This window comes from Salmo salar, chromosome 04 (assembly GCF_965601325.2).
Source record: "Salmo salar chromosome 04, fSalSal1, whole genome shotgun sequence".
NCBI classification, from domain to species: Eukaryota; Metazoa; Chordata; class Actinopteri; order Salmoniformes; family Salmonidae; genus Salmo; species Salmo salar.
The window spans coordinates 54,237,071-54,263,032 of record NC_138294.1 but is presented as its reverse complement, the minus strand read 5'-3'; the positions used below and the strand labels follow the sequence as shown (position 1 = coordinate 54,263,032).

General features: G+C 40.8%; 1 protein-coding gene across 1 annotated transcript in view; it reads right to left on the bottom strand.

The window, feature by feature from the left end:
* Positions 1–2,202: 2,202 nt before the first annotated feature.
* LOC106603306 (ephrin-B1) overlaps positions 2,203–25,962 on the bottom strand; it is an 81,091-nt gene continuing 57,331 nt past the window's right edge. The window contains exons 3-5 of the mRNA XM_014196820.3: positions 13,237–13,329; positions 9,960–10,097; positions 2,203–7,223 (exon numbers count right to left, since the gene is read on the bottom strand). Coding sequence (XP_014052295.1) covers positions 6,841–7,223; positions 9,960–10,097; positions 13,237–13,329 — 614 coding nt within the window. The 3' untranslated portion in view covers positions 2,203–6,840. The remainder of the gene's footprint in view (positions 7,224–9,959; positions 10,098–13,236; positions 13,330–25,962) is intronic.

Here is a 25,962-nt window from a genome sequence, read left to right as displayed (position 1 = left end):
TACATTTCAGCTCTGCCACAAAAGGACCAGCTGACATCATGTCTGTGATTCTCTCGTTAACACAGGTGTGAGTGTTGACGAGGACAAGGCTGGAGATCACTCTGTCATGCTGATTGAGTTTGAATAACAGACTGGAAGCTTCAAAAGTAGGGTGGTGCTTGGAATCATTGTTCTTCCTCTGTCATCCATGGTTACCTGCAAGGAAACACGTGCCGTCATCATTGCTTTGCACAAAAAGGGCTTCACAGGCAAGGATATTGCTGCCAGTAAGATTGCACCTAAATCAACCATTTATCGGATCATCAAGAACTTCAAGGAGAGCGGTTCAATTGTTGTGAAGAAGGCTTCAGGGCGCCCAAGAAAGTTCAGCAAGTGCCAGGACCGTCTCCTAAAGTTCATTCAGCTGCGGGATAGGGGCACCACGAGTACAAAGCTTTCTCAGGAATGGCAGCAGGCAGGTGTGAGTGCATCTGCACACACAGTGAGGCGAAGACTTTTGGAGGATGGCCTGGTGTCAAGAAGGGCAGCAAAGAAGCCACTTCTCTCCAGGAAAAACATCAGGGACAGACTGATATTCTGCAAAAGGTACAGGGATTGGACTGCTGAGGACTGAGGTAAAGTCATTTTCTCTGATGAATCCCCTTTCCAATTGTTTGGGGCATCCGGAAAAAAGCTTGTCTGGAGAAGACAAGGTGAGCGCTACCATCAGTCCTGTGTCATGCCAACAGTAAAGCATCCTGAGACCATTCATGTGTGGGGTTGCTTCTCAACCAAGGGAGTGGGCTCACTCACAGCAATGAATAAAGAATGGTACCAACACATCCTCCGAGAGCAACTTTTCCCAACCATCCAGGAACAGTTTGGTGACGAACAATGTCTTTTCAGGCATGATGGAGCACCTTGCCATAAAGCAAAAGTGATAACTAAGTGGCTCGGGGAACAAAATATTTATATTTTGGGTCCATGGCCAGGAAACTCCCCAGACCTTAATCCCATTGAGAACCTGTGGTCAATCCTCAAGAGGCGGGTAGACAAACAAAAACCCACAAATTCTGACAAACTCCAAGCATTGATTATGCAAGAATGGACTGCCATCAGTCAGGATATGGCTCAGAAGTTAATTGACAGCATGCCAGGGCAGATTGCAGAGGTCTTGAAAAAGAAGGGTCAACACTGCAAATATTGACTCTTTGCATCAACTTCATGTAATTGTCAATAAAAGCCTTTGACACTTATGAAATGCTTGTAATTATACTTCAGTACTCCATAGTAACATCTGACAAAAATATCTAAAGACACTGAAGCAGCAAACTTTGTGAAAATTAATATTTGTGTCATTCTAAAAACTTTTGGCCATGACTGTACACTAAAACAGCCAGTTTTCTTTCTCTCTCTCTCTCTCTCTCTCTCTCCTCTCTCTCAAAATCAAACTACGAAGTTCCAAACTGCCTCTGGAAGCAACATCAGCACAAGAACTGTTTGTCGGGAGCCCCATAAAATGGGTTTCCATGGCCGAGCAGCCTAAGATCACCATGGTTGATCATGGTTCGGGCTAGGCCCCTTAGTTCCAGTGAAGGGAAATCTTAACGCTACAGCAGACAATGACATTCTAGACGATTCTGTACTCCTACCTTTGTGGCAACAGTTTGGGGGAAGGCTCTTTCCTGTTTCAGAATGGCAATTCCCCTGTGCATAAACTAAGGTCCATACAGAAATGGTTTGTCAAGATTGGTGTGGAAGAACTTGACTGGCCTGCACAGAGCCCTGACCTCAACCCCATCGAACACCTTTGGGATGAATTGGAACGCCAACTGCAAGCCAGGCCTAATCACCCAACCTCAGTGCCTGACCTCATTAATGCTCTTGTGGCTGAATGGAAGCAAGTCCCCGCAGCAATGTTCCAACATCTAGTGAAAAGCTTTCCCAGAAGAGGAGGCTGTTTATAGCAGCAAAGGGGGACCAACTTCATATTAATGCCCATGATTTTGGAATGAGATGTTCGACGAGCAGTGTCACATACTTTTGGTCATGTAGTGTAGCTATACCACCACATTTATTTTGTTCAGCTAAGAAATGTGGCAGTTTGATTTGCTTTTCAATAAAACCCATATCAGTGCTGCCTTGCGTAAGACACATTCTACTGTGCATGGTTCAACGCACCATCTGCTTGCTATACACTTTGAAATAAAAGACAACACCAGATAAATTCCATAGGAAAAATTTATTTATCAATATGCAATATCAGGATTTCAAACTTGGCTCATGGAATATCCATTCCATAGTAACTGGTTATGTTGAACACGGGTTGAAGCTGCGTGTGAATGAAAGGCGAAATATGAACATGGAGCAGATACAAAAAACACAAATGCACTGGGATTGCATACATGTACATTGAAAATAATACTGTATCATGAACAGAAATAAAACAATGACAATAATGACAGAGCAGGGAAAGTGAGCAACCAGTCAAACTGAACAAGCCAGTACTGTTTAAACTGTGTTGAGCAGGAAAACCAAAACACTGTATTAATACTCCAATAGCATGGAGCTGTATAAGTTCATATACTGTACTTCCGCTATCATGTCGCTAATCACTGCTGGAATATTTTTCCTTTGTGAGCGGCCTGCCCACCACACACAGCACAGCAGAGTCTGGCTGAACTTGGCTGTGTGGCGGCTGATAGCTGAAGAAATGTCTGGGGCTTGAGCTGCTTTATCATTAGAGAGAGCCAGAGATAATATTGTGCTAATCTGCAAAGGTCAAGAGAGCATCTCCATTTCACCTTGAGGGCTGACAAAGGAGTGAGATCGAGCCATGTATGCTGGCCTTATTTATTTCCTAAAGTCGCAAGCTCAGCAGAGCTCCAAGCATGCTGCTCCCCCTTGGACTCTCACAACTAGAGATGGAATGACTGTATCCTTGGTCTGTGAGAAAATTCAGAGTTTAGGGAAACTTGCCCAGAATAATATACTGCCAAAAAGATGCCTGGAATAATGTTCTGTCCATCAGACTATTTTAAATCAGCATGGGTTTATTTATTTACCTTTGGAGTATGTTATTATACTAAGATTTATCTTGATCAAGGCATCAGATATTTAACTGGTTGCTGACCCTCCCCTGTTTTACGTTCACTAACAGTTCCATTGATTTCAAGGGGTGACTGTCACAGAGAAAATCGATTACATGTATAGTAGAGTGTCTAGCCCTTCTCTAGGTTCCCAATCCAGCACCCACAAACAAACAATCTGGGACAGCTAGAATGAAACTGAGGGGGTAAAAATCTCTCATGCTGAATGTATGTGGTGAACCATGATACGATTTTCTTCTCTCCTTGCAATGCCTGACACTTAAACACTGGCTCTAAGAGATGTGTCATCTATTATTGTCTATTAAAAAAAAAAAAAAATCAAGATTTATATGAAATGTATTTCCAAAAAGACACCTATTTACAAAATTCTGCATACAAAAAAACAAATATGTTCATAAATGGGGCTCTATTAAATGTAACTTTTAAATTGAATTTTTTCACATATTTACATTATTTTAGGCCACTGAACTAACCAAACAATAATAAACAAGCAGTAAATGGATGTCACTTCTAGGACCACAGGGTGTTTGTGGTAGTGTTAATTGAAGACCATACAGTGGTGTAGACATTATCCTTCAACATTTTGACGATTATCCTTGTATTCAACTATACCTTTACCCAATGACAAACCACACACAACAACCACACAATGTTTGTTCAATATCTGAAGAATTTGGATTCTGTTGGTCACCAGTTTGTCATTGACTTTATCTGAGGTTTATTTTTTTTTATCACTTATTGAGTTGTGCCTTCGATAAAACTTAGTTACAGTATTGAACAAAATATGTTTAAAAAATGTAATGCCAAATCATGATTACAGTCATTTTGCATATGTTGTAAACAATGTATTTTTTCAATGTAGGTGACAATGTACAAGACACTAGGAAGGCAATAGTACATTTTTTCTAGGCCCTTTTTAAGCCAAACAAATGTGAATGTATCAACATAAATCCAGACTGGGGGGGGGAAACATTTTGTTGTTGTTATAAAAGAACAGGCAGTCTGCTATAGCCCTCAAAGCAAACAAATATGTCTGTGTACAGCACAGGAGGTTGGTGGCACCTTAATTATCTGAAACAATGCCAACAAACTGGTCGCACATGTCCTGCTCTTGCTGCTATACTTCTTAATAACTTTAAATAATGTCAATGTTATCAACATTAAAAATATGCCAGAAAACCTCTACTGTAAATACAGGACATTACCTATCTTCTGTCACAATAAACACACACAACTAAACAACGGGACCAACTTCAGAACATGGAGATAAGATATTGACACAGAAAATACTGTATGTGTAATGATTCATGTTGAAAACTATTTGGTACCAGTGTAATCTTCCCTGGTCTTTGAGGTTGCCATGTGATAGGAATTGTAAGTCATTAGTTGTCCTCCTGAAGACACCAGAGATGTTTAAGCGCCACCCCGTTGCGGTGGTAACAACTCTTTAGGAATTAAAAAAGCCTTTTCATGAGCAGGAATAGTTTAAGATAAAAATGTACTGTATTGCAATTATGTTTGTACAACAATGTGTAATGTAGAATCATTATTTACTTTAAGTGTCTACTCTGTGCCTCATCTGCGCTAAGTGATTTTGAAAGGTTTGGTTTTACCACCATCGCACAGCTGAGGAGAATAGGGACTGGAGCTGGTTGCCAAACTCTTTCTATTATCATTTATTCTCCTGAAACTAGCTTTTATTGAGATGCACAACACACATGATTGACATTACCTGCACCCACTTCTCATTCTGAGCACATGACTGATCCAGGCACAATGTCTACAGTATGTGACTATGAATGAATTCAGACCCAAAAGGGAATGTGGAAAACAATAAAACCATCCTTAGCAACATCCCTATCCATTCCATTGTCTCCGGGTGCAGAACTAACACTACAAATGTCATACCATTTGGTGAACACAACTCATTCCCTCCAAAGCCATCCAATTCTTCTGAGAGCACGACCTTTAGGTGGGAGTGAAAGGTTTGATAACATCTTAATTGTGCCCACACTTTTTCTGCTCATACAAATCAGATCTTGTTATTCTTTTTCACTGAAGGGAAAACTCAGGCCTAATTTAAGAGGAGCAAAACCCCTTGAGGCTCTTTAGATACAGAAGTGACCTGTCAATTTGAAACAACCTTTGTTTTCTTTTATTTCAGTCATGATGGCCTCTCACCATGATTGAGTATGAGCTATTTGTTTTTCATTAATTTATATCCAGGGTGAGGCACCTTCGTTGCTCGTTTTTCCCCCCCACAGTTGCATAACTGACTTTGCCTGTTCAGACAAGCTTAGAGAAGTAGAAGAGGAGACACTTATTTAACACAAGTATGTCACCTAGATCGATGTGTTTTTTTTATATACAGTACCAGTCAAAAGTTTGGACACAACTACTCATTCAAGGGTTTTTCTTAATTTTTTAAATCTTATATATTGTAGAATAATAGTAGACATCAAAACTATGAAATAACACATATGGAATCATGTAGTAAACAAAAAAATGTTTTCAACAGGACAATGACCTAAAACACCTCCAGGCTGTGTAAGGGCCATTTGACTAAGAAGGAGAGTGATGGAGTGCTGTATTAGATTACCTGTCCTGCACAACCACCCAACCTCAACCCAATTGAGAAGGTTTGGGATGAGTTAGACTGCAGAGTGAAGGAAAAGCAGCCAACAAGTGCTCAGCATATATGGGAACTCCTTCAAGACAGTTGGAAAAGCATTCCAGGTGTAGCTGGTTGAGAGAATGCCAAGAGTGTGCAAAACTGTCATCAAGGCAAAGGGTGGCTACTTTGAAGAAAATATATTTTTATTTGCTTAACCATTTTTTGGTTACTACATGATTCCATATGTGTTATTTCATAGTTTTGATGTCTTTACTATTATCCTACAATGTAGAAAATAGTAAAAAATAAAGAAAAACCCTGGAATGCGAAGGTGTGTCCAAACCTTTGACTGGTACTGTGTGTGTGTGTGTGTGTGTGTGTATGTATATATATATATATATATATATATATATATATATATATATATATATATATATATATACATACATATATATATATACATACATATATATATATAAGAGAAAGAGTGGCAAAGTATCACTAAAGGACACCTGAAAAATATTAATATTTACCATAATATTGTATGTATTAACTAGATATACAGTAGAAAATAAACAACGTTGAAGGATCAGACATTGGTGAAGAGGGAGCTACTGTAGGTGACTGATAAAAAAGAATAGTGCAGGTAAAACATATTAAAGGGAAGTGTGTTATGCTATATCATCACACTGTGCCTTTTTCTGTCTCTGAGCAAACCATGGAGGCTTCATTACAGGAATGGAGACCATGAGTGACAGCCCTATCGCAGGGTCCTTTGTTTGTGTAGTATACCCTGTTTGCAACTTGTCTCCATTGTCAGAGCAAAGGCTTCTCTACTCCATAGGCTTGACCATCTTACAGTCCTCTCAGACACAGAATAGCAAAACTTGGGTGAATTCAATTTCTAGCAAGAAGCAGGAAGAGAAGACGACACAAACCCTCCAAAACCTGCCCTTTGGCTTATCTGGAAACAAACAATTATTCAACTACCGTGTCCATGACGACCTGTTTTTCATTTCTGTTCTTGTGATGTTATTTTGAACATCAAAAGTGTTTTTGAACATCAGATGGACAAGGTAGTAAAAGGTAGGCCAGAATTCTCCCCTACAAGCAAACATCCTAAAGATAGTCTTTGCCTCAGACCTTGTAGTAGATGTTGGCTGGGCTTTGCGGGGGCATCTCCTGGACTATATAAACCGGATGGCCGTAGTCCCCGCTCACCTTCTCGTAATGGGGACAGTAGTTGTTTTCTGTAGTCCGTAGAGGGATGATGATGTCACTGGGTTCTGAGCCAGCATTCCCAGAGCACTTGGGGCTGGCCAGTGTGCTGAGTGACAGAGCGGTGGTCCGCTGCTGGGTGTGCTTGCGGTTCCTCTTCCTCAGCTTGATCAGCAGGACGATGAGGATGATGATGATCAGCAGGAAGATGACGCATCCCGCCCCGATGGCAGCAAACAGCGCTGGCTTGGAGGCAAAAATACCCTCTGCTGAGTTGGACTTGTTGTCCTGGTTCATGGTGTCTGTGGATGGAAAAATAAAGGAATCAGTTAGCAGCAGGGAATGAACAAGCGGTGGTCTGCTTGGCAGCCAAGTCAGACAAAGCTGTACTGTTGCTGATCAGGATAGAGGTGGAACCCTGCGAGGGTGCAAATGGGTTCTCAATGAGAAAAAGGCTTCTTCCATTATTTCTCTGAATTGACTGAGTAGCTAGGGGCTTCCTGACTGTGTGGCCTTTGTGAGCGTGTGGGGGTGTCCGTTTTCCACAGATGATAGCTCATTTCTTCTTGGCATGCATCCTGAGAGCGAGTGGAGGATTAAACTGTGTATGTTTGGCCATATGTTATAACTCCACATGAGGGGGTAAAGGAAGAGAAACTGTTTAAACGTATATAACCGGCTGCGAGGGAAAAGAAAACAACACCAGTCCCTCTATTAGACACAGAGGATGAGGAGTGAGTCCAATTAGAGTGGCATGCCTATTTCCTGTGTGGTCCTGAAGCCTCCCTCCCTATCCCTCCCTCCCTTCACTATGTATACTTCACTGCATCCCAGCGCTGCCTGCCTGGGAGCACAGCTTCCACCGCTGTCTGCCTGCCTGCCCAACGCTGCTGCTACACTGTCAAATCAGAGGCTGCTAGCTGCATTTACACTGGGGGTAGAGGAATGGATTCCACAGTGATCCCAAACATAACCAAATCACCACTGGAATTATTCCCCGCTCTTATTATTTTCTTTAATTTTGCAGGGTAAGACGACCCTGATGAAAGGGGAAGAAAATCCCATTTCAAAGTTGACAGATGGAAAACAGTCGGCTATTGATCTTACATGAGACCATAGAGCTCAATGTGTGTTGAAGGCAATGGAGCTGATCAGTGTCTAAGTCCCCACTGCTTTTATTTTCCAGCTTGTCAAGAATGTCGAGTGAACAGAAGACTAGTTTGTGAACAAAAGACTAGTTTGTTCTCGCTCATATTAATGAAGTCAAGACCACCTGCTGGTTAATGAGCATGAGGACGTTATCGTGACATGGAACATTAGCTTTCCTCAAGATCGTCTGAACGATTCTAAAACACTAGAATTATTCAAATGACTTCTGGGTGAACTAATTTTCACATTTGCACCTAACTGTAGACCCATGCCAACACTTCAGAATGTTCTGAATAATTTATAGAAATCTATTCTGGCCATCTCTCTACCCAGTTTAATTTAGATGCTGAGCATGAATGACTGTGAGTGTTATTATAATGTGCTTTCCTCACAATCTGCTGAGACCTTTTCTGCTTCCAAAGACCTTAATGGCTCAGGAAAGAAATGTGCATACAAATTAAAACGAGGTATTACCTCTTTGTATTACAGAGGCAAAACAACATTTGATCTTTCCACTGAATGAATGATAGGCAGAAGGAAGCAGCTTGATAAAATACTTTTTCTGCCATAATAAGCAGATACAGATGGTACCTGTGCTCCTCTGTCAAAGCTTCAACACCACAAAGGCAAAGCATTGTACCCGGATATCTCAGTATCTTTTCACTTTATTGCAGAGGGATAAACCTCCCAACAGTATCCCTGACTGTTTAAATGCTGAAGTATTTGTACATTGAAACGTATCATTTTGCTCCTGCTGGCAGCTCTGACAATAATCCCATGCATTTATTTTGTCTGTTGTCCTGATTGGCTTTGGATCAGTTGTGCGCATTTAGCCACCGTTCAGCGTTCAGCTGTGGACCTGTGCAGACAGGCATGATAAACTGTGCATCTTTATTACATTCCTCTTCACCTGTGGTATGAGAGAAGTCAGACGCAAAAGGTTGTTAGGCAGAGCTCTCATGTGCAGGTAAAGGAATAGGACAGAAACAAAAGTTCAAAGTAACACACCTAGAAAGATGACTGCCAAACCTTCACATTGAAAGAAAACCCCACTGTGGGAGACTTGGCAGCTTTCCAGGATGAGAGGGAAGGCCATTTTGTTTGTCCTGCAGCAGAGCCAGAACTCTAGGGCCCAAATGACTTTCTAAACCTATGTAAACTTTAGCATTTTCTGCCTCCTGTGAAAAAATACCATTCTGATGACTGAAACACAAGCAAAACAAACACAAATGGATATATCTAATGTGCAGAAACCCTGCTGATGGATTTAATAGTCTCTGATAATTTTATCATCTGCGGCTCGATCTCAGCCAAGCAGATATGGTTTAAATTTTTCATTACCACACTTGAACACTGTCTATCTATCCACATTACTACTCAGCATAATTAAAAAAGTAGATCAGTGTAGCTTTCTCAAACCAAAATGGAAAAATATAATACTTTTGTGTCTGTGTTTGTGCATGGGTGCATGCGAAACAGAGGAGGCTGGTGGGTTGAGCTATAGCAGGACAGGCTTATTGTAATAGCTTGAATGGAATAAATGGAGCAGAGTCACACATGTGGTTCCCATATGTTTGAAGTGTTTGGTAGTGTTCCTTTTATTAGTTTCCAGTCTTTACAATGAGCCAATCCTCCTATAGCCCCTCTCACCAGCCTCCCCTGGACTGCAAGAATATGTGTGTGGCAGACCTGGGGAAGCATTGTACTTAGAAAATGCAGTAACAAATGGTTTCACAATGTGGCATACAGTATTGGAAGCAAAACCATGACCTTTTGGCATTGAAGGTTACAGTCCAATCCACTGATAATGAGGAATAGAACACAAAACAGGGAAACAGGGCTCATACTGAGACAAATACTCCTTTTCACACAAGTTTGAGCATCCTCACCTTTGTTGCCTGGCTCCACAGCCCCACCACTGCCACCCTTTTTCTTATTTGGGCTGGTGGTTGTCTCCTTCACAGTGTTGTCCTGGTCTTCACTTGGCTTGTCTGTTATAACTGGGTCTGGTACAACTGTGTTTGGGTCTGCAATTTAGATGAAGAAAGTCAACAAAGCTAGATTCTAATGTGAATATTGTAAATTCTGTTGCTCTTTTTATAATTTTCCAATAAAGATTTGAAAATGGGGGTTGGAACGGGAGCCATATTTATCAGTTCCTTTGAACTCAATTTCTTCAAAGTAGTCGATGGCACACTTTTCAAATTAAAAACTGACAAGTCATGATGTCATATTTAGAGACATGCATGACAGTATCTGCTATACCTTGCGAAATTAAGCTATAAGAAATTATGTAACTTGTCTCCTGACAAAAATGCATTCGTCCCTTTTTTCATGGTTCCCCTGAGTCCCATCAATGCCATGCAGAAGGCTAAGGGGATACACTGGCATGAAGGGAGATTTCATCAACTGGAATATCACTGAGGTTTTACTGCCCCTCCTTCCAAGAGAACTTAGAGATCTTGGAATTATTTTACTGTAATAGTTTATAGAAAATATTCTAAATGTCCAATTGTTCTATTTTTAGAATGGCATTTTAAGAGCCCTAATGGAGGTGTTTCTCTTTGGTTATTAACACAGTATTTATAAAGGCATAGCTACTGATATTCATTATTTTAAACCAGCTCATATTGCTGCTACAGTGTGCTATGTATAACCTAAACCGCACCCTCAGTTTGTCTGTTTGATTACAGTTAAGAGAACTATTGTTCCAGACGCTTTGGTGGTGTGCTGTCTGCTACTGCTGAGTGCTAGTTTCTAATGTGCAACACAACAAATGGGTATGTCAACAACCACTAAAGGATCTCCATCCCAAAGACAATATCACACATTTTAACATGACAGCTTGTTTTATAAAGACATTACACACCCCATACTAATATAAATGTGATCAATTCACCTGAGTTTCAAACATCGACAGGCCTTGCTCTTTCTCATTATACTAACATTTTGAAAGCTTTGGCTGCAGATAAGAGAGTCCATCAAAGCCATCAGCCTCCCTTTAAACTACCCAGCATACGGTGCCATACAATCTCATTTCATGGGTGAATAGTCATCTTATAATTGCATAAAATTCAATGTTCACATACAAATCAATAAATTAAATCTCATAGTGTGCAGTAATACAAGAGTGACTCAGTATGAGGAAGTGCATCAGCAGATTGACAGTCTGCTACATATCCAGATATTGGTCATATGATCGTCTCCAATCTTTGCCATTTTTGTTAACAAAGGCATTTTGCTAGAGATAAAGTTCTCTCCATGAAAAATATAGGAATTACTTTATTTTTTTTACAAAAGGGTATATAGCTTATTGTATGTATCCTCTTCTGATAATATGTTTGTTCATGTTGCTTTGTGTGTTGTTAACCATCATACTTTAGTGACCGTTGCCCTGGATGAGTCAGTGTAATAAAAACAAAGAGACGATACCGTTTCTTCCTTACTTTATTGTATGTTAACCGCTTCTCTGTGTCTACAATATTTGTGGCAACAGAGTTGCTATGACTCAGTGCCTGAAAATAGGACCCAATCCTTCAGCAAACACGCAGATGAATGTACTATGACCTAGGTTCGGTAACGTCATTGCTCCAAATCCTAAAGAAATAAACCGTTGCATTCCAACCGTAACTACCTGCACAAGACAGCAAAGTTAATGACATCTATAATCTTTTTACTGTTTCCTAGCTCCTAACATAATGGGCATCTTGTGTATTAAACACAGATTTACGCAAACAAGCCTTGAGAAAGACAAAAGGAATGTCAAGCCAACTATGATAATTATTATCTAAGGTCAGCTATACAAATAATCCCTATCTGTAGAATGAGTCTTATCGGCAGACCCTCCCTTTGGGGTTTGTTTGTTTTGGATGTGTGGACGCTGACTAGGGCAGTGATTAAGACTGACCCTGCCACTCCTAGCATGACGGCAGGCCAAGCAAAGGTCTCTTTAGAGACATAGCTACACTCTTCAAAATAACCTAAAAGGGTTCTTCGACTGTCCCCATAGTAGAACCCTTTTAAAGAACCCTTTTTGATTCCAAGTTTAACTATTTTGGGTTCCAAGAAGAACCATTTCCACAGAGGGTTCTACATGGAACCAAAAAAGGTTCTCCTATGGGGACAGCCTAAGAACCCTTTTGGAGCCCTTTTTTCTAAGTGTGTAGATGAGTGGGCCAATATATCAGTGAGGATTTAAGGAGAGGGAGAGTGCATGTGCTGACTGATGGCATTTATATGGAGAACCTGGGTTTTTCCAGTGGTCTCATCTGTTCCACACGGCTGATGGTGCGTGTGGTAAACGTCTTTATTCCTTCATCACATTGATTTGTGTTGAATTGGTTTGTGTTGGCCTCGTAATCCACTGTCAGCGTGATTATGTATTGAGACAAATGCGTATACATGTTGCACAGTGTTATTTCTAAAAGCTAGTGGGGACATGCCATGGCAGATTAGACAGCCCACACCACACCAGTGTAGAATGCCTGGGAACTCTTGCCCCACTTATCTCAATACATTGACATTCTGTTAAGGCTACTGCCTCATTTGGAAAACAATGTTAACACTTATTTGAGTTTGTGACACAGTGAGAGACAAAGTTAAAATTTAAGAGTGACAGTGTGTGAGAAACCTGGGCTCTTCAGGCAAAGCAATCTCATTCATGTTAGACCAACAGACAGTCTAAGTAATAGGACAACAGGTAGTCCGTAACATGCTCTATGGAATGTCCCCTATGTTTTCCACAGCTTTCATTTGTCATTGTGTGAGTGAGTTCTTTTGGTATGTGTGAGAAAGTGTTTCAGTGTGTCCATCTGTATTTGCACAATGGCTTTTCTTTGTTTCATCTTTCCCTTCTCAAAAAAGAAAAGTAAAGAATGGAGTGAAATGTGATGTCTGAGGCCCTTATTTTATGAGCGATGAAGTCACTGGGCGACTCTCCACACACTGTGAGCAGCGGAGTATCCCACTGTAAAAACCCACGCCCGGGGTGTCTGGCTTTATGAACAATAGCTCATGAAACGCTCCTCTTGCACTGCAGTCATGACAGTCCCCATACAAAGCTTTCATTATCACTCATCCATACTTATATCCTGCCTGGCTCTATTGTGACTACCTTTTACTGCTTTTCTGGCATTCCTGCCAGCCTGCATCGAGATGCTTACTTACCCTGGCCCACTTTCATGACGATCTTCATGGAGAGGGTGTTGCAGACCCCTCCTTCCCTGTTCTCTAGACCCTCCAGGGTCCCATTCGACGTGGCTGTGATGAGACAGGAAACAGTGTTGGAACATAAATAATAATTACAGCCACTCAGAATGAATCTACGGCTTGATTGTTCATTCATGAAGAGAAAATATATTTGCTTCATAAGATACAATCTAACCACTTGCGCTGAGAAAATACTTTTTAACACCAAGCTTACAATATTGCTTACAACAGGTTCATTTTCTAAACCGCACACTGGTAATGTCCGCTCAGGCTGTAGCACCATATAAAAACAAGGCTCTATTATTTTTTGAAGGTGCTGCTTATATCTGTACATAGGGAAGGAATTGGATGATGAAATGTGGTGTCTCCTACTAAGACACGGCTGTGATAGTAATCTGATCCCGAGGGAATGTGGTGGCCTTCAAAACACTGCTGAAATCATACATGTGGTGAGAGGGAGGTGTGCACGGTGCATAGTCCAAAATGTATATGTGGTAATCACTTTTACCCACCTCCTCCTCTATCTCTCCCCCTCCTCTTTAAAATAGGTTTTTGTTCTTTCCTTTTTGCTGAAGCAATGTACCAAACATTTGGCAAGGCATGTTATGCCAGAAGCAATTATCGCAAGCTGCAAATGCCAGGGGCTTAGCTTTCTCTTTCGGCATGTCCTGTAATTAGAGACTGGGTGGCACAATGGCCTGCAGCCCTTATCTCTGAGGGGCTTTCCTTCAAATCAATATCCACTGAGGGGAGCTGAGGAGGCCGGGGGACAGGGGAGGCCAATAGGATCTCTGTCGCCCTGTGTTGCTTCTGTCAGCTCCGCTTCCCAAGGACTTAAGTCACAGAAACGGGGCGCAATTGGCACTCTCTATTCTAAGTTGGGACAGAAAAGACCAAGGAGTGTGAATATGGATCGGGTTCTCAATAATGCTTTCAGCCCATATATACGAGGAGGTGGTTTCCATGCCAGTGAAAGCTGGGGCCCGCCCTGCCCTGTGTGATTCTTTTCAGACCTGCTCCGTGGGTATTTTTACCTCCAGAAACCTCAGCTTTTTTCTCCATCTGCTCCATTCTCCCCCTCACAAGGCACTAAAGGGACGGCCACCTTATTAGCTGGTCCAGATTCCTCTCTCATTAAGAGTCATGAATGAGTTGCCATGTAGGAGAGTGTTTGACTAATAAGGTCCCTCTCCAGGAGAATCAAAGCCCCTCTCAGTGGAGCCCAGGCACAATGGCAGTAGGCTGGTGAGAATGGGACATGTGGCGCTGCTCCAGCAGAGGTATCCCACCACACCACTGGCTCAAATCACCAACCGCTCAACAACACAGAATGGGAGGCCTGTGAACCCGATTTCACTCTTTCTTTCCCACATTTTGTTTTTCATTCTTCAAGGATGCAATTAGAAGACAGAGGACACACAAAACTGGGCTCATGACAAACATTTTGGATTAGCAATTCCTTCTTATTGAGTAGCCAGATAGAATAAAATGAAAATTTGAATTATTTTGTTTTACAGGCAAAGCTTAAAGGAGCTTATATTGATGACATTTCACTAATGACACCCTGAATATACTGACAGCCGTACAGTATGGCCAATCAAGAGACATTATAATGGAAAGGGATTTATTAAGTTAAGGAGCTTGAGAAGTACAGTGAAAAGACAATCTCATTGACTATTGGCCAATGCAGGGAATAAACGTGGAACCTAGCCTCGTCTACCTACAAGCCACGACCTTAGCTGATTACATTACCTGCCTGTCTCATTCACATTGCATGCTATATCATGCAGGGTACTTTCTGTAACTCTTTTACTACTACTACTACACCAAATGAGACTTCTTTGTCAGTCGAGAGAGGCCCCAGCAAACTAATGTTGGGTTTAAATAAAAGTGACAAGCTAACCTTGAACGGTTTGATGGAGCAAGAGAAGCAAAACCCTAGACACAATTCATTAGTATTTTCTGATTGCATTAACCACCAAATAGACTTACCATGTTTCTCAAAAACCAACTCTCTCAGACATCCTATATCTGTCCAGTATTCCACAAATAGAACCCCTCATTTGACAGATGCCTTTTTAAACTTTGTCATTGAAAATGTGGGCTTGTCTTATTAGGTTTAGAGCACTCATGAAAAGAGAATGGATGTGAGAAAAACATGAGCAATCAATAGCTTACAGCACTTAACCCCAAGAACAAATTGAGTTACAAAAAAAAATTGAACGGATCCTTAACGCTCTGTTAGTGGAAAGTTGAGGCAGTGAGTGGGAGAATGCCCTGCTGCCCTGAATGATGTCACAACTATTAAGATGCATGGGCCTGGGAGAGGTGCCAGGCTCCGACTGAGTCGTCATGCACAATGTGAGCATGCCACCGTGCCCGCGAGAAGCAGGGCAGAGATACAGACAACTCTCCAACAAGGCCTCCAATTATAGGCCACTATGTTGCCCATCAGAGAAACACTTAGATTCTAGGACAGGAAATCACGGCATCACTGAGAAAGGATAAGGGAATTATATAACATGCATTGCAGTTGTCTGTTATTGTTGTAAACACTGTATAATTGTTTGTCACTGCAATGAGTAAACTCTTAGTTGGTTCCAGGACTGTCAAGGCCAACCTTTGAACTGGGAAAACATAATTTAACACAGGATATGAAGCAAGGTCATCAGCAGTCCCATCTCTTCCACAGCTGCTGAAACTGACTTCTGTTTTCAAGGGAACTGGGGGTCACGTTTCACAACTCATGGGGCTCTGAGATGTTGGAAAGATATCTTTACCTTGCAACAACACTGGTCTCTCTCATTCAACTTCAACAAAGCTACTGCACTCGTTCCATGAAACGGAGTCTGGAAAATAGGTATTCCAATGTAAAAGTCTGAAATAATAGTCATAGAAGAAAATTTCAAGGACAATACTCAAACTATTCCGTTTGGGGGGTACTAGGAAATTGTCTTTTTTTTGTCCCCAACTGTACTGTAGTGTACCAAAAACATCTGGAGGACATCTTGAGATTTGAACACAGCAGATTAGTTTAGGGACTGGGGATACTTTTTGCATGACAGCCTGTATCGACAAAAAGTTCCCTTCTTACCCAATAGATCAAGGATTTATGTTGATAAAAATACATTTTGGGAAAGGGGGATACCTAGTTATTTGTACAACTGAATGCCTTCAACTGAAATTTGTCTTCCGCATTTAACCCAACCCCTCTGAATCAGAGAGGTGTCACAACTATTAATCTACATTCTTTAGAAATAAACAAACGTTTGCCCTGATAATTTGAGATGGTGTGTAAGATTACTAAACTATTGGTATTTTACCACCTCAAATTATCAGGGCAAATGTTTGTTTATTTCTAAAGAATGTGGATCATATAGTGCATAGTCCAGGTCTGAGAATTCTAACTTGTTCAATTCTAGGTATGTTTATAAGACTGAGATGGGACCCTTTGTTAATATACGGTGCTCAAAATATAAATGACTTACTGTATAGCTACCAATTATAAAAATCCCCTTGAGAAAGTGGAGCCTTTCTGTTTGAATCATAGCATGGTTGTTTGGAGTCTTACCACTGGGGGTAGGGAGCCAACAGACATTAGCACATAATTCATTTGGCAAGAATAAGCTCTATATGCTATAGTGTGTGGCTCCGAGGGAGGCTTCTGTCATGACTAAAATAAATCTTGTGCCATTCTAGGTTTCTTCCTTTAGCACCTCTAATTAACTCCAACATGTTTCCTCTTGATTATGGTTTCTTTCTTTGCTCCAAGGACAAATAGCATGGTCTCGCAGGCTATCATACTTGTATGCAACTGCAACAGCACAGATACTGTGCTGCTTGTTTAAACATAAGCCAATCTGAAGGGAGTCTTATATACTCATTGTAAGACATTGTGGGTGAGGATATGAAGCAAAACAGTTTGTTTTACAATTGACATTCTCTGTGGTTTGTCCTCATTTAGCTGACAAACAAAATGCAGACAGTATTTCCAAACTTAACTGTCATTTCAGTTTGTAGGACGCTATGGATGTTCCTCTGAGTGCAGCCAATACCACATCCCCACATACTCACCAATGCACACCATGTTTAGAAGCAAACACGATTTGTTCAAAAATTCTTCTCTGTACTTAGATCAAATGACAAAGACATCCTCCAAAAACAAAAGACCAAGCGCATTCAATTTGAATTAATGTGCTCTGCAGCATGCTTCTGTAGAACACGTAGACAATCCCTTGTACACAGTCCTGTACATGTGTTCACTGAGCAATAGCATGTACTTATGCATGCATGACCCAACATCTGACATACAAGGACCCTCTGTACTGTAATTATACATGAGCAAAATCTATACTCTATACTCATTATTCATTTCTCAATTATATTTTATTACATATTGATTTAGCAATATTACAGAACTTGCCAGTGTACACTACATCAGGCCCATAATGTTAATGCAACGGCTTCTGTATTCTTTCCCTGTAACTTACTGTAACTCCTAGTGGCATCTTTGCTCCAAACACCATCTGACATGTCTGAGCTTTGCCCCGTCTGACAAAAACTCATGTAATCTGTTTCATTGGAGACAGAACCTTCACTGACGTGCCACATTAAAACCTTGGGACAAATGGTAAGAAAAAGGCACAGAGAAAACAAAGCAAAGCAAACCATGCAAAGCACCTTTGATGAGTGATAGGCTTAGCGGGATAGAAAGGGTTGTTGTACACTCAACTCCCAGATGAGCACTGATAACTGTGTTCCAAGGACTATGCCAGGTAGCCAGCCTGACAGAAACTGGAGTGGGATTCAGCATTCTGAGACAAGGCCACAGCTACTCTCTGACCCACATCATTTAGACACACAGGGGACACTGGAAACATTGCAGCTAGCTCTTCTGTCCATAATAGAAGGAAATTATAAAAGTCTTGAAAAGTAAGAAACTGTGGTATGTTAGACAGATTAAAATGATAATTTGACAAAGTCAATCGCTTGTGAAATAGAAAACATTTTGGACTCACTAGCTTTAGCGAGAAGCTGGATTTGGTCTGTGTTTATGGTCAGTAAGATAATAAGATGCAAAATATTTGGGTTAGGAATAGAAGCAGTTGTTTTAGGGATTCAAGGGAGAGTGGCTAAGTCTCAAGGCTGCCCCATCAGATCAGGCACAGTTGACCTGCCTGCTGACAAATTAAGCTGAGGGTCTGGAGTGGAGATTTCAGCGCTGCTGCGAGATTACAGCACACTCAGCTCCGCCAATGATATTAAGAACAACCTTTAAATCCCGGGGGCCAGCTGCACCATGGGAGCTGAGAGTCTCAGACCAGGAGGGAGAGGGAACTCAGCCCAGCCGCCACCACTGTCTCCCGCCTACCCACCTCACATCAGAATGAGACCACAGTCTCACTACACGACATCAGAACCAAAGCAGGGCTTTGACGAAAATGAAGGGAAACACATTTTTTATTTCTCCCACTGAACCTGTCAGCTCTGTGAGTGTCTCTGTGGTTGCTAGGGTGGATGCACACTCACTGGACAGTCTATTAGGTACAACATTCCGATTACGAAAATTGATCGCTCCAACAGACAGTGAGTCATCTGGCCGTGGCTTGATATATAAAGCAGGCAGACAGGCATCGAGGCATTCAGTTACTGTTCGATTGAACATTAGAATGGGCAAAACGAGTGACCAAAAGCTTTGAGCATGGTATGATTGTCTGTGCCAGGCACGCCGGATCCAGTATTTCAGAAATGGCCGGCCTCCTGGGCTTTTCACGCACAACAGTGTCTAGGGTTTACCGAGAATGGTGCGACAAACAAAAAACATCCAGTCAGCAGCAGTCCTGTGGGTGATAACAGCTCGTTGATGAGAGGTCGAAGGAGAATGGAAAGAATCGTACAAGCTAAAAGGCGTGCCACAAACTGACAAATAATGGTGCTGTACAACAGTGGTGTGCAGAACGGCATATCGCAATGCACAACTCCTCGATCCTTTTCACGGATGGGCTATTGCAGCAGACGGTTCCACTCCTATCAGCTAAAAAAAGCGGCTTCAGTGGGCACGTAATCACCAACACTGGACAATTGAGGAGTGGAAAAACATTGTCTGGAACATAACAGTGAGTTCAGTTTACTTGAGTGGCCTGGTCAGTCCCCAGAGCTCAACCCAATAGAGCGTCTTTGGGATGAGAAGGCTGTTCGCAGTATGAATGTACCGCTGTCTAATCTGCAGCAACTGCATGATGCCATTGCGTCAGCATGGACTAATATCCATGTGGAACATTTCTGACACCTTGTAGAATGCCCCGAATAATTCAGGATGTTCTGGAGGCAACGAGGGTGGTCCGACCCAGTTCTAGATGGATGTACCTAATAAACTGTCCAGTGGGCACCTGAGAGGGTGCCTGTGGTTGAACAGACAATTAAATGTGGGTTATGAGTGGAGACACGTGCTCAATATTTCCACAACAGGGTTCTGTATTTCCACAACAGGATTCTGTATTTCCACAACAGGATTCTGTAAACACTCCAGGGTGTAGCAATAATGAAAAGCCCTCAGATGTGTGTTTTTACATTTTGACAGCAGTCAAATGTAAATTGAAAAGTCAACATTTAATTCCGTTCCATATGACTTCATTAATGTATTGGGTTGGTTGCCTGAGCTTGACAGGGACCAGTAAATGACTAGTTTTACCCAAATCCCCAGTTTAATGGGCATAACTGTAATTATACACAGAGCACAGATCAAAGCTGTAACCCATGTTTAAAGATGATGCACCGGCACAGTAATTGTTTGTCTTTGGAGAAGCTGCGTTTCTGACAGAAATAGTGAGTTGAAAAGACCCCAGTCGACTCATTCTGGGTCACTCTCTACCACTGTTCACAGAAACCTAAACTCTGGTGCCGCAGAGTGACAGAGGAGACGATGTATGGAAGGCTCTGCTGGGATCTTCCTGCAAGCTGGGAGTATCTGATTTCACTCGAAGGAAACTACAGAGATAATATACAATCCTTCAATAGACACCAGAAGGGTTTTATTGGAAAACTACTGAACTCAGGAAACAAAAATTTGATATGCTGAATACCACTTTCAAAGATTCTTTATTCTCAAGGTCATGCTAAAAGAGGGATTAACGAGGAATACAATAGTTGAGAGGGGATGTCATTTTTCATTCTTGTTCAAACTGATTCACGTAGAGTGGGATCAAAAATAAAAGGATCAAAAGAGTTTCGGAAAGCAATTCAAACAGAAAGCTTGACTTGAAGAGGACGTAATGGTGACATGTTTATTTAACCTATTATTTTCTGTGCACATATTTATCTTTATGCTGCATACTTGCAATGAAATTCCTCAAATTAAAAATGAAACAAGCGGTTTTCAGATTTTTTTAAGGGGGCAGAATTTAGGTATGCACAAGTACCCCTACACAGTAAAATCATAAGAGTTCATTCAACTCCTATGGATTCGAATTTAACAGTATTTTGGGGTTTATATTGTCCCACCCCCATTTTGCTAAATCCCCTCTGGTCATGGTGTTGATCTTTTTTCTTCTTCTTAACGACACTAAATGGTAAATATTCAACTCTCAGAGAGTTGTTTAAAATTAACTTAAATTACAATTTTACTCTTCTCAGTATTATTTTTTATCAACTCCCTTGCCATTTTACACTTGCCAATCAACTACAGTATAGTATATTTTTATTTCAGTTTACCTCCTTTGAGTTATGAGGGTGTAAAGCCTTATTTGAAAAAAATGTATGTGTCACATTATGGTAGTTTGCAAAGTGATATCCAATCTCTGTTGGAAGCCAACTTGCTGGAAGAAATCCATCACTTTTTCATCACTCACAACTTGCAATTAAAATCCCTATCAGGGTAGGGAAGAAAATATCGTACATGAAGACTACCTACACCCTTCAAACTCAACTCTGGACCTCGAAGCCAGTTCCACATAATTTATCATCGTTTGGCTCTAATCGGGGACTGATTTAGACCTGGGACATCAGGTGTGTGCAATTCATTCTCAGGTAGAACAGAAAACCAGCATGCTCCAGACCTTGTAAGGTAACCCCTGAACGACACCATGTAAACTGGAATGACTATCTCACTAACAGTTGCAATTAATCCAACCACTTACAGATTGGATTAGTTTAGAAAAATGTGTGTTTCTTATCTTTGTGTAGCATAAGATAAAAACAATAAAATGTAAATGCAAAAACACAGATATTGAAACAAACAATTTGAAAAATCAACCTGCAAAAGAGCATGCTGGGAAACAATAAGGCCCCTCCCACATATGTGGATAACTCAATAGATTTAACTGTCTCTGGTTACTCTTAATGGAGTTAAATGTACTCTGTCCCAATTAACCATAATTATCAACATTAGGGAGCGCATCACTCTCTTGAGGGTTAAGATAATTCTCAGTAGAATCAATTTAACCCACATTTTTTAACACTGATTTCAACTATCCTTGATTTACTGTGAAGGAACAAAGTTGGATCATTTTTTATTTTATTTTCCTGTAGAAATCTTGGCACAAGTGTAAAGATGGAAATTGCACATTACGAGAATGGTGTAGCCTCACATATCGCCTTTCTTCCAGAAGAGAAGCTTGCCAGCATTCCAACACTGGAGCTGAACTGCTTTAGTGTCCATTCAGTCTCCCTCCCATAGGCAGATTTGATATTTAGTATACTGCCAGTTGGATTTTATACTCTCTGAACTCTTTCTTCATGGGGACAACTGACATTTCCCCCCCCCCCCCCCCATCCTATATACAGCATGATGGTAGTACCATGCCTCACCACATCACATCCTGTGAACATACAGCAGTTCATCTTTAGTATCTTTAGTGATACAAACATAAAAAGGATCCAGATTGTAGCTTTATCGTAGACCTATTCTGCTTGGTACTAATTCAACCGCTACAGTACTTCATCACATTCACACACACACATTATCCACCGATATATGGGTTCTTCAAACATTTGAGTCCTCCCTCCTTGTCTCCAGCTACTGTGCTGCAGAGTGTTTGTAATTTGATTTGAACTCTGGCAAATTGTTTGATGGGAAACACAAAAAAGTAATGCGGTCCCCCACCCGGCAGGAGGTTCATTGAACCAATATAGTCCACTAATTTTCATAGACAGTAGGCGGGGGCGGAGTCAGTACAGGTGCATCAAAGCTGGGACTGTGAGACTGTAAAACAGCTTCAATCTCCAGGCCATCAGACTGTTAAATAGTCACCACTAGCCGGCCTCTGCCCAGTACCCTGCCCTGAAATTTAGTCACTGTCACTAGCTGCCTACCACCCTGTACTCAACCTTGCACCTAAGAGACGGCTGCCCTTTGTACATAGTCATTGAACACTGGTCACTTTGATAATGTTTACATGCTGTTTTACACAATTTATGTATACATAGTGTATTCTAGTCAAGGCTCACCCTATATAACTACTGCTGTTCACACCTTTTCTATTCATACACTTTCCATAAATGTCTATACACACCATCACATACAGTTGAAGTCGGAAGTTTACATACACTTAGGTTGGAGTCATTAAAACTTGTTTATCAACCACTCCACAAATTTCTTGTTAACAAACTATAGTTTTGGCAAGTCGGTTAGGACATCTAAGTCATTTTCCCAACAATTGTTCACACACACATACACTAAGTTGACTGTGCCTTTAAACAGCTTGGAAAATTACAGAAAATTATGTCATGGCTTTAGAAGCTTCTGATAGGCTAATTGACATAATTTGAGTCAATTGGAGGTGTACCTGTGGATGTATTTCAAGGCCTACCTTCAAATTCAGTGCCTCTTTGCTTGACATCATGGGAAAATCAAAAGACATCAGCCAAGACCTCAGAAAAAAAAAACAAGCATACTTACAAAGTTGTGGCAAAATGGCCTAAGGACAACAAAGTCAAGGTATTGGAATGGCCATCTCAAAGCCCTGACCTCAATTCTTTAGAAAATGTGTGGGCAGAACTGAAAAAGCGTGTGCGAGCAAGGAGGCCTAGAAACCTGACTCAGTTACACCAGCTCTGTCAGGAGGAATACGCCAAAATTCACCCAATTTATGGGAAGCTTTGTGGGAAGCTTGTGGAAGGCTAATCGAAACGTTTGACCCAAGTTAAACAATTTAAAGGCAATGCTACCAAATACTAATTGAATGTATGTAAACTCATGACCCACTGGGAATGTGATGAAAGAAATAAATGCTTAAATAAATCTCTCTACTATTATTCTGACATTTCACATTCTTAAAATAAAGTGGTGATCCTAACTGACCTAAAACAGGGAATTTTTACTTGGATTAAATGTCAGGAATTGTGAAAAACTGAGTTTAAATGTATTTGGCTAAGATGTACATACACTTAGGACTTTACCTATACATACAATGAGTGTCTTTGCATGACAGACTGACCAGGTGAATCCAGGTGAAAGCTATTATTCCTTATTGAGGTCACTTGTTAAATCCACTTCAAAATCAGTGTAGATTAAGGGGATGAGACTGGTTAAAGAAGGATTTTTAAGCCATGAGACATTAATTGCGCAAGTGTGCCATTCAGTGGGTGAGTGGCCAAGACAAAAGATTTAAGTGCCTTTGAATGGGGTATGGTAGTACGTGCCAGGTGCACTGGTTTGAGTGTCAAGAACTGCAACGCTTCTGGGTTTTTCACACTCAACAGTTTCCCGTGTGTATCAAGAATGGGACTCCACCCAAAGAACATCCAGCCAGCTTGACACAACGGTGGGAAGCATTGGAGACAACATGGGCCAGCATCCCTGTGGAATGCTTTCGACACCTTGTAGAGTCCATGCCCAGACAAATTGAGGCAGTTCTGAGGGCAAAATGGGTTGCAACTCAATATTAGGAAGGTGTTCCTACTGTTTTGTACATGCAGTGTTTATATTTATTTTCCGAACTCTGACATTGCTCGTTCAAATATTTCTATATTTCTTCGCGTGGATTGTTTTGACAGGTATTACTGCACTGTTGGGGCTAGGAACATACACCTGCTATAACATTTGCAAAATATGTGTACACGACCAATACCATTTCACAGCCTCCCAGCAGTGGTCCTGACTATCTCCTTATATTTTATTTATGTTAAAGTAATGGCTGTTTAAAGGAGAAAAACGGCATCTTAACTTGCTCTCTAAAGTCTCACCATCCATTCGGTACAGGATTGACAGCACTGGGACTAAACAGCCTCCTAAAATCCAATAGATGCCTGGATAATTTATGCATCGGTGCAAACGGTGCAATGAGATAGCAGTGGGACACAGAGGCAGATATTGCAAACCTTATCAGGCCCTTATACACTGGACAAGATGGAGCTGCTCCCAAACTGTATAGGGAATTAATACAAGGTGTATATAACCTACATTACATGGTTTGTAGGTGTGTGTATGTACATGTGCACTTGGTTGTGCGTGTTGGGTGGGCGTGATAGATATGTTTCACATTTGTTTTTCATTTTCCCCATGTTTTCTATTTCTAATAAAACAGCGCATTTTAAAGGATAAAGTAGCTGCTAGGGCTGATCCCATTTAGTAAACTGGTCGATTGTTTGGTGATAGGCTGTTGGTCGACCGAAATGTCTTTAGTCGAGCAGTAGCAAAATATATATATCTATATACACATATACACACATATATATATATATATATCTATATACACATATACACACATATACACACACATATATATATATACACACATATACACACACATATATATATACACACACATATATATACACACACACACACACATATACACACACACACACACACACACACACACACACACACACACACACACACACACACACATATATATATATATATATATTATATATATATATATATACATACAGTACCAGTCAAAAGTTTAGACACACCTACTCATCCAAGTGTTTTTTTTTTTTTACCATTTTCTACATTGTAGAATAATAGTGAAGACATCACAACTATGAAATAACATATGGAATCATGTATTAACCAAAAAAGTGTTAAACAAATCAAAATATATTTGATATATTTGAGATTCTTCAAAGTGGCCACCCTTTGCCTTGATGACAGATTTGCACACTCTTGGCATTCTCTCAACCAGCTTCATGAAGTAGTCACCTGGAATGCATTTCAATTAACAGGTGTGCCTTGTTAACCCTTTCATGCGTGAGTTCCAAATAACTCTAACGGTCACCCCAGCGTTAGTTTTTTTTATGCATGTGATGTTAGAATGTTCTCTCCATTCCAGAATGTGATTGTTATGCAACAGTACATTTAATCCGCGCTGCCCTCAAACCAAGGCACGCAGCCTGTTTTTATTTATAGGCTGTTTCAACTTCAATTTCAAATGATTTTCTAACAAGTTTTTAAGAACAGTTTGAATTGAGGTGTGTTCCACCTCCTCATTCATTCACAAAAAAATAGTCCTTTTTACTTTTGCGGACAATTCATTTTTGGGACATTTCTGACCCGGACAAAATTCCCCAGGCACTTCCCAATTGTTTGCATGCATTCCGATTCTTGCATAGATTGTAATGGGCACATATTATGTGTGTAAAATACTTTTTTGAAGGTTGTACTGATTTTGATAATCTAAGCTAATTCCAGCTGTGTGTAGCCATGTTTGTTGACAAACAATGCATTCTGGGTTTCACGTA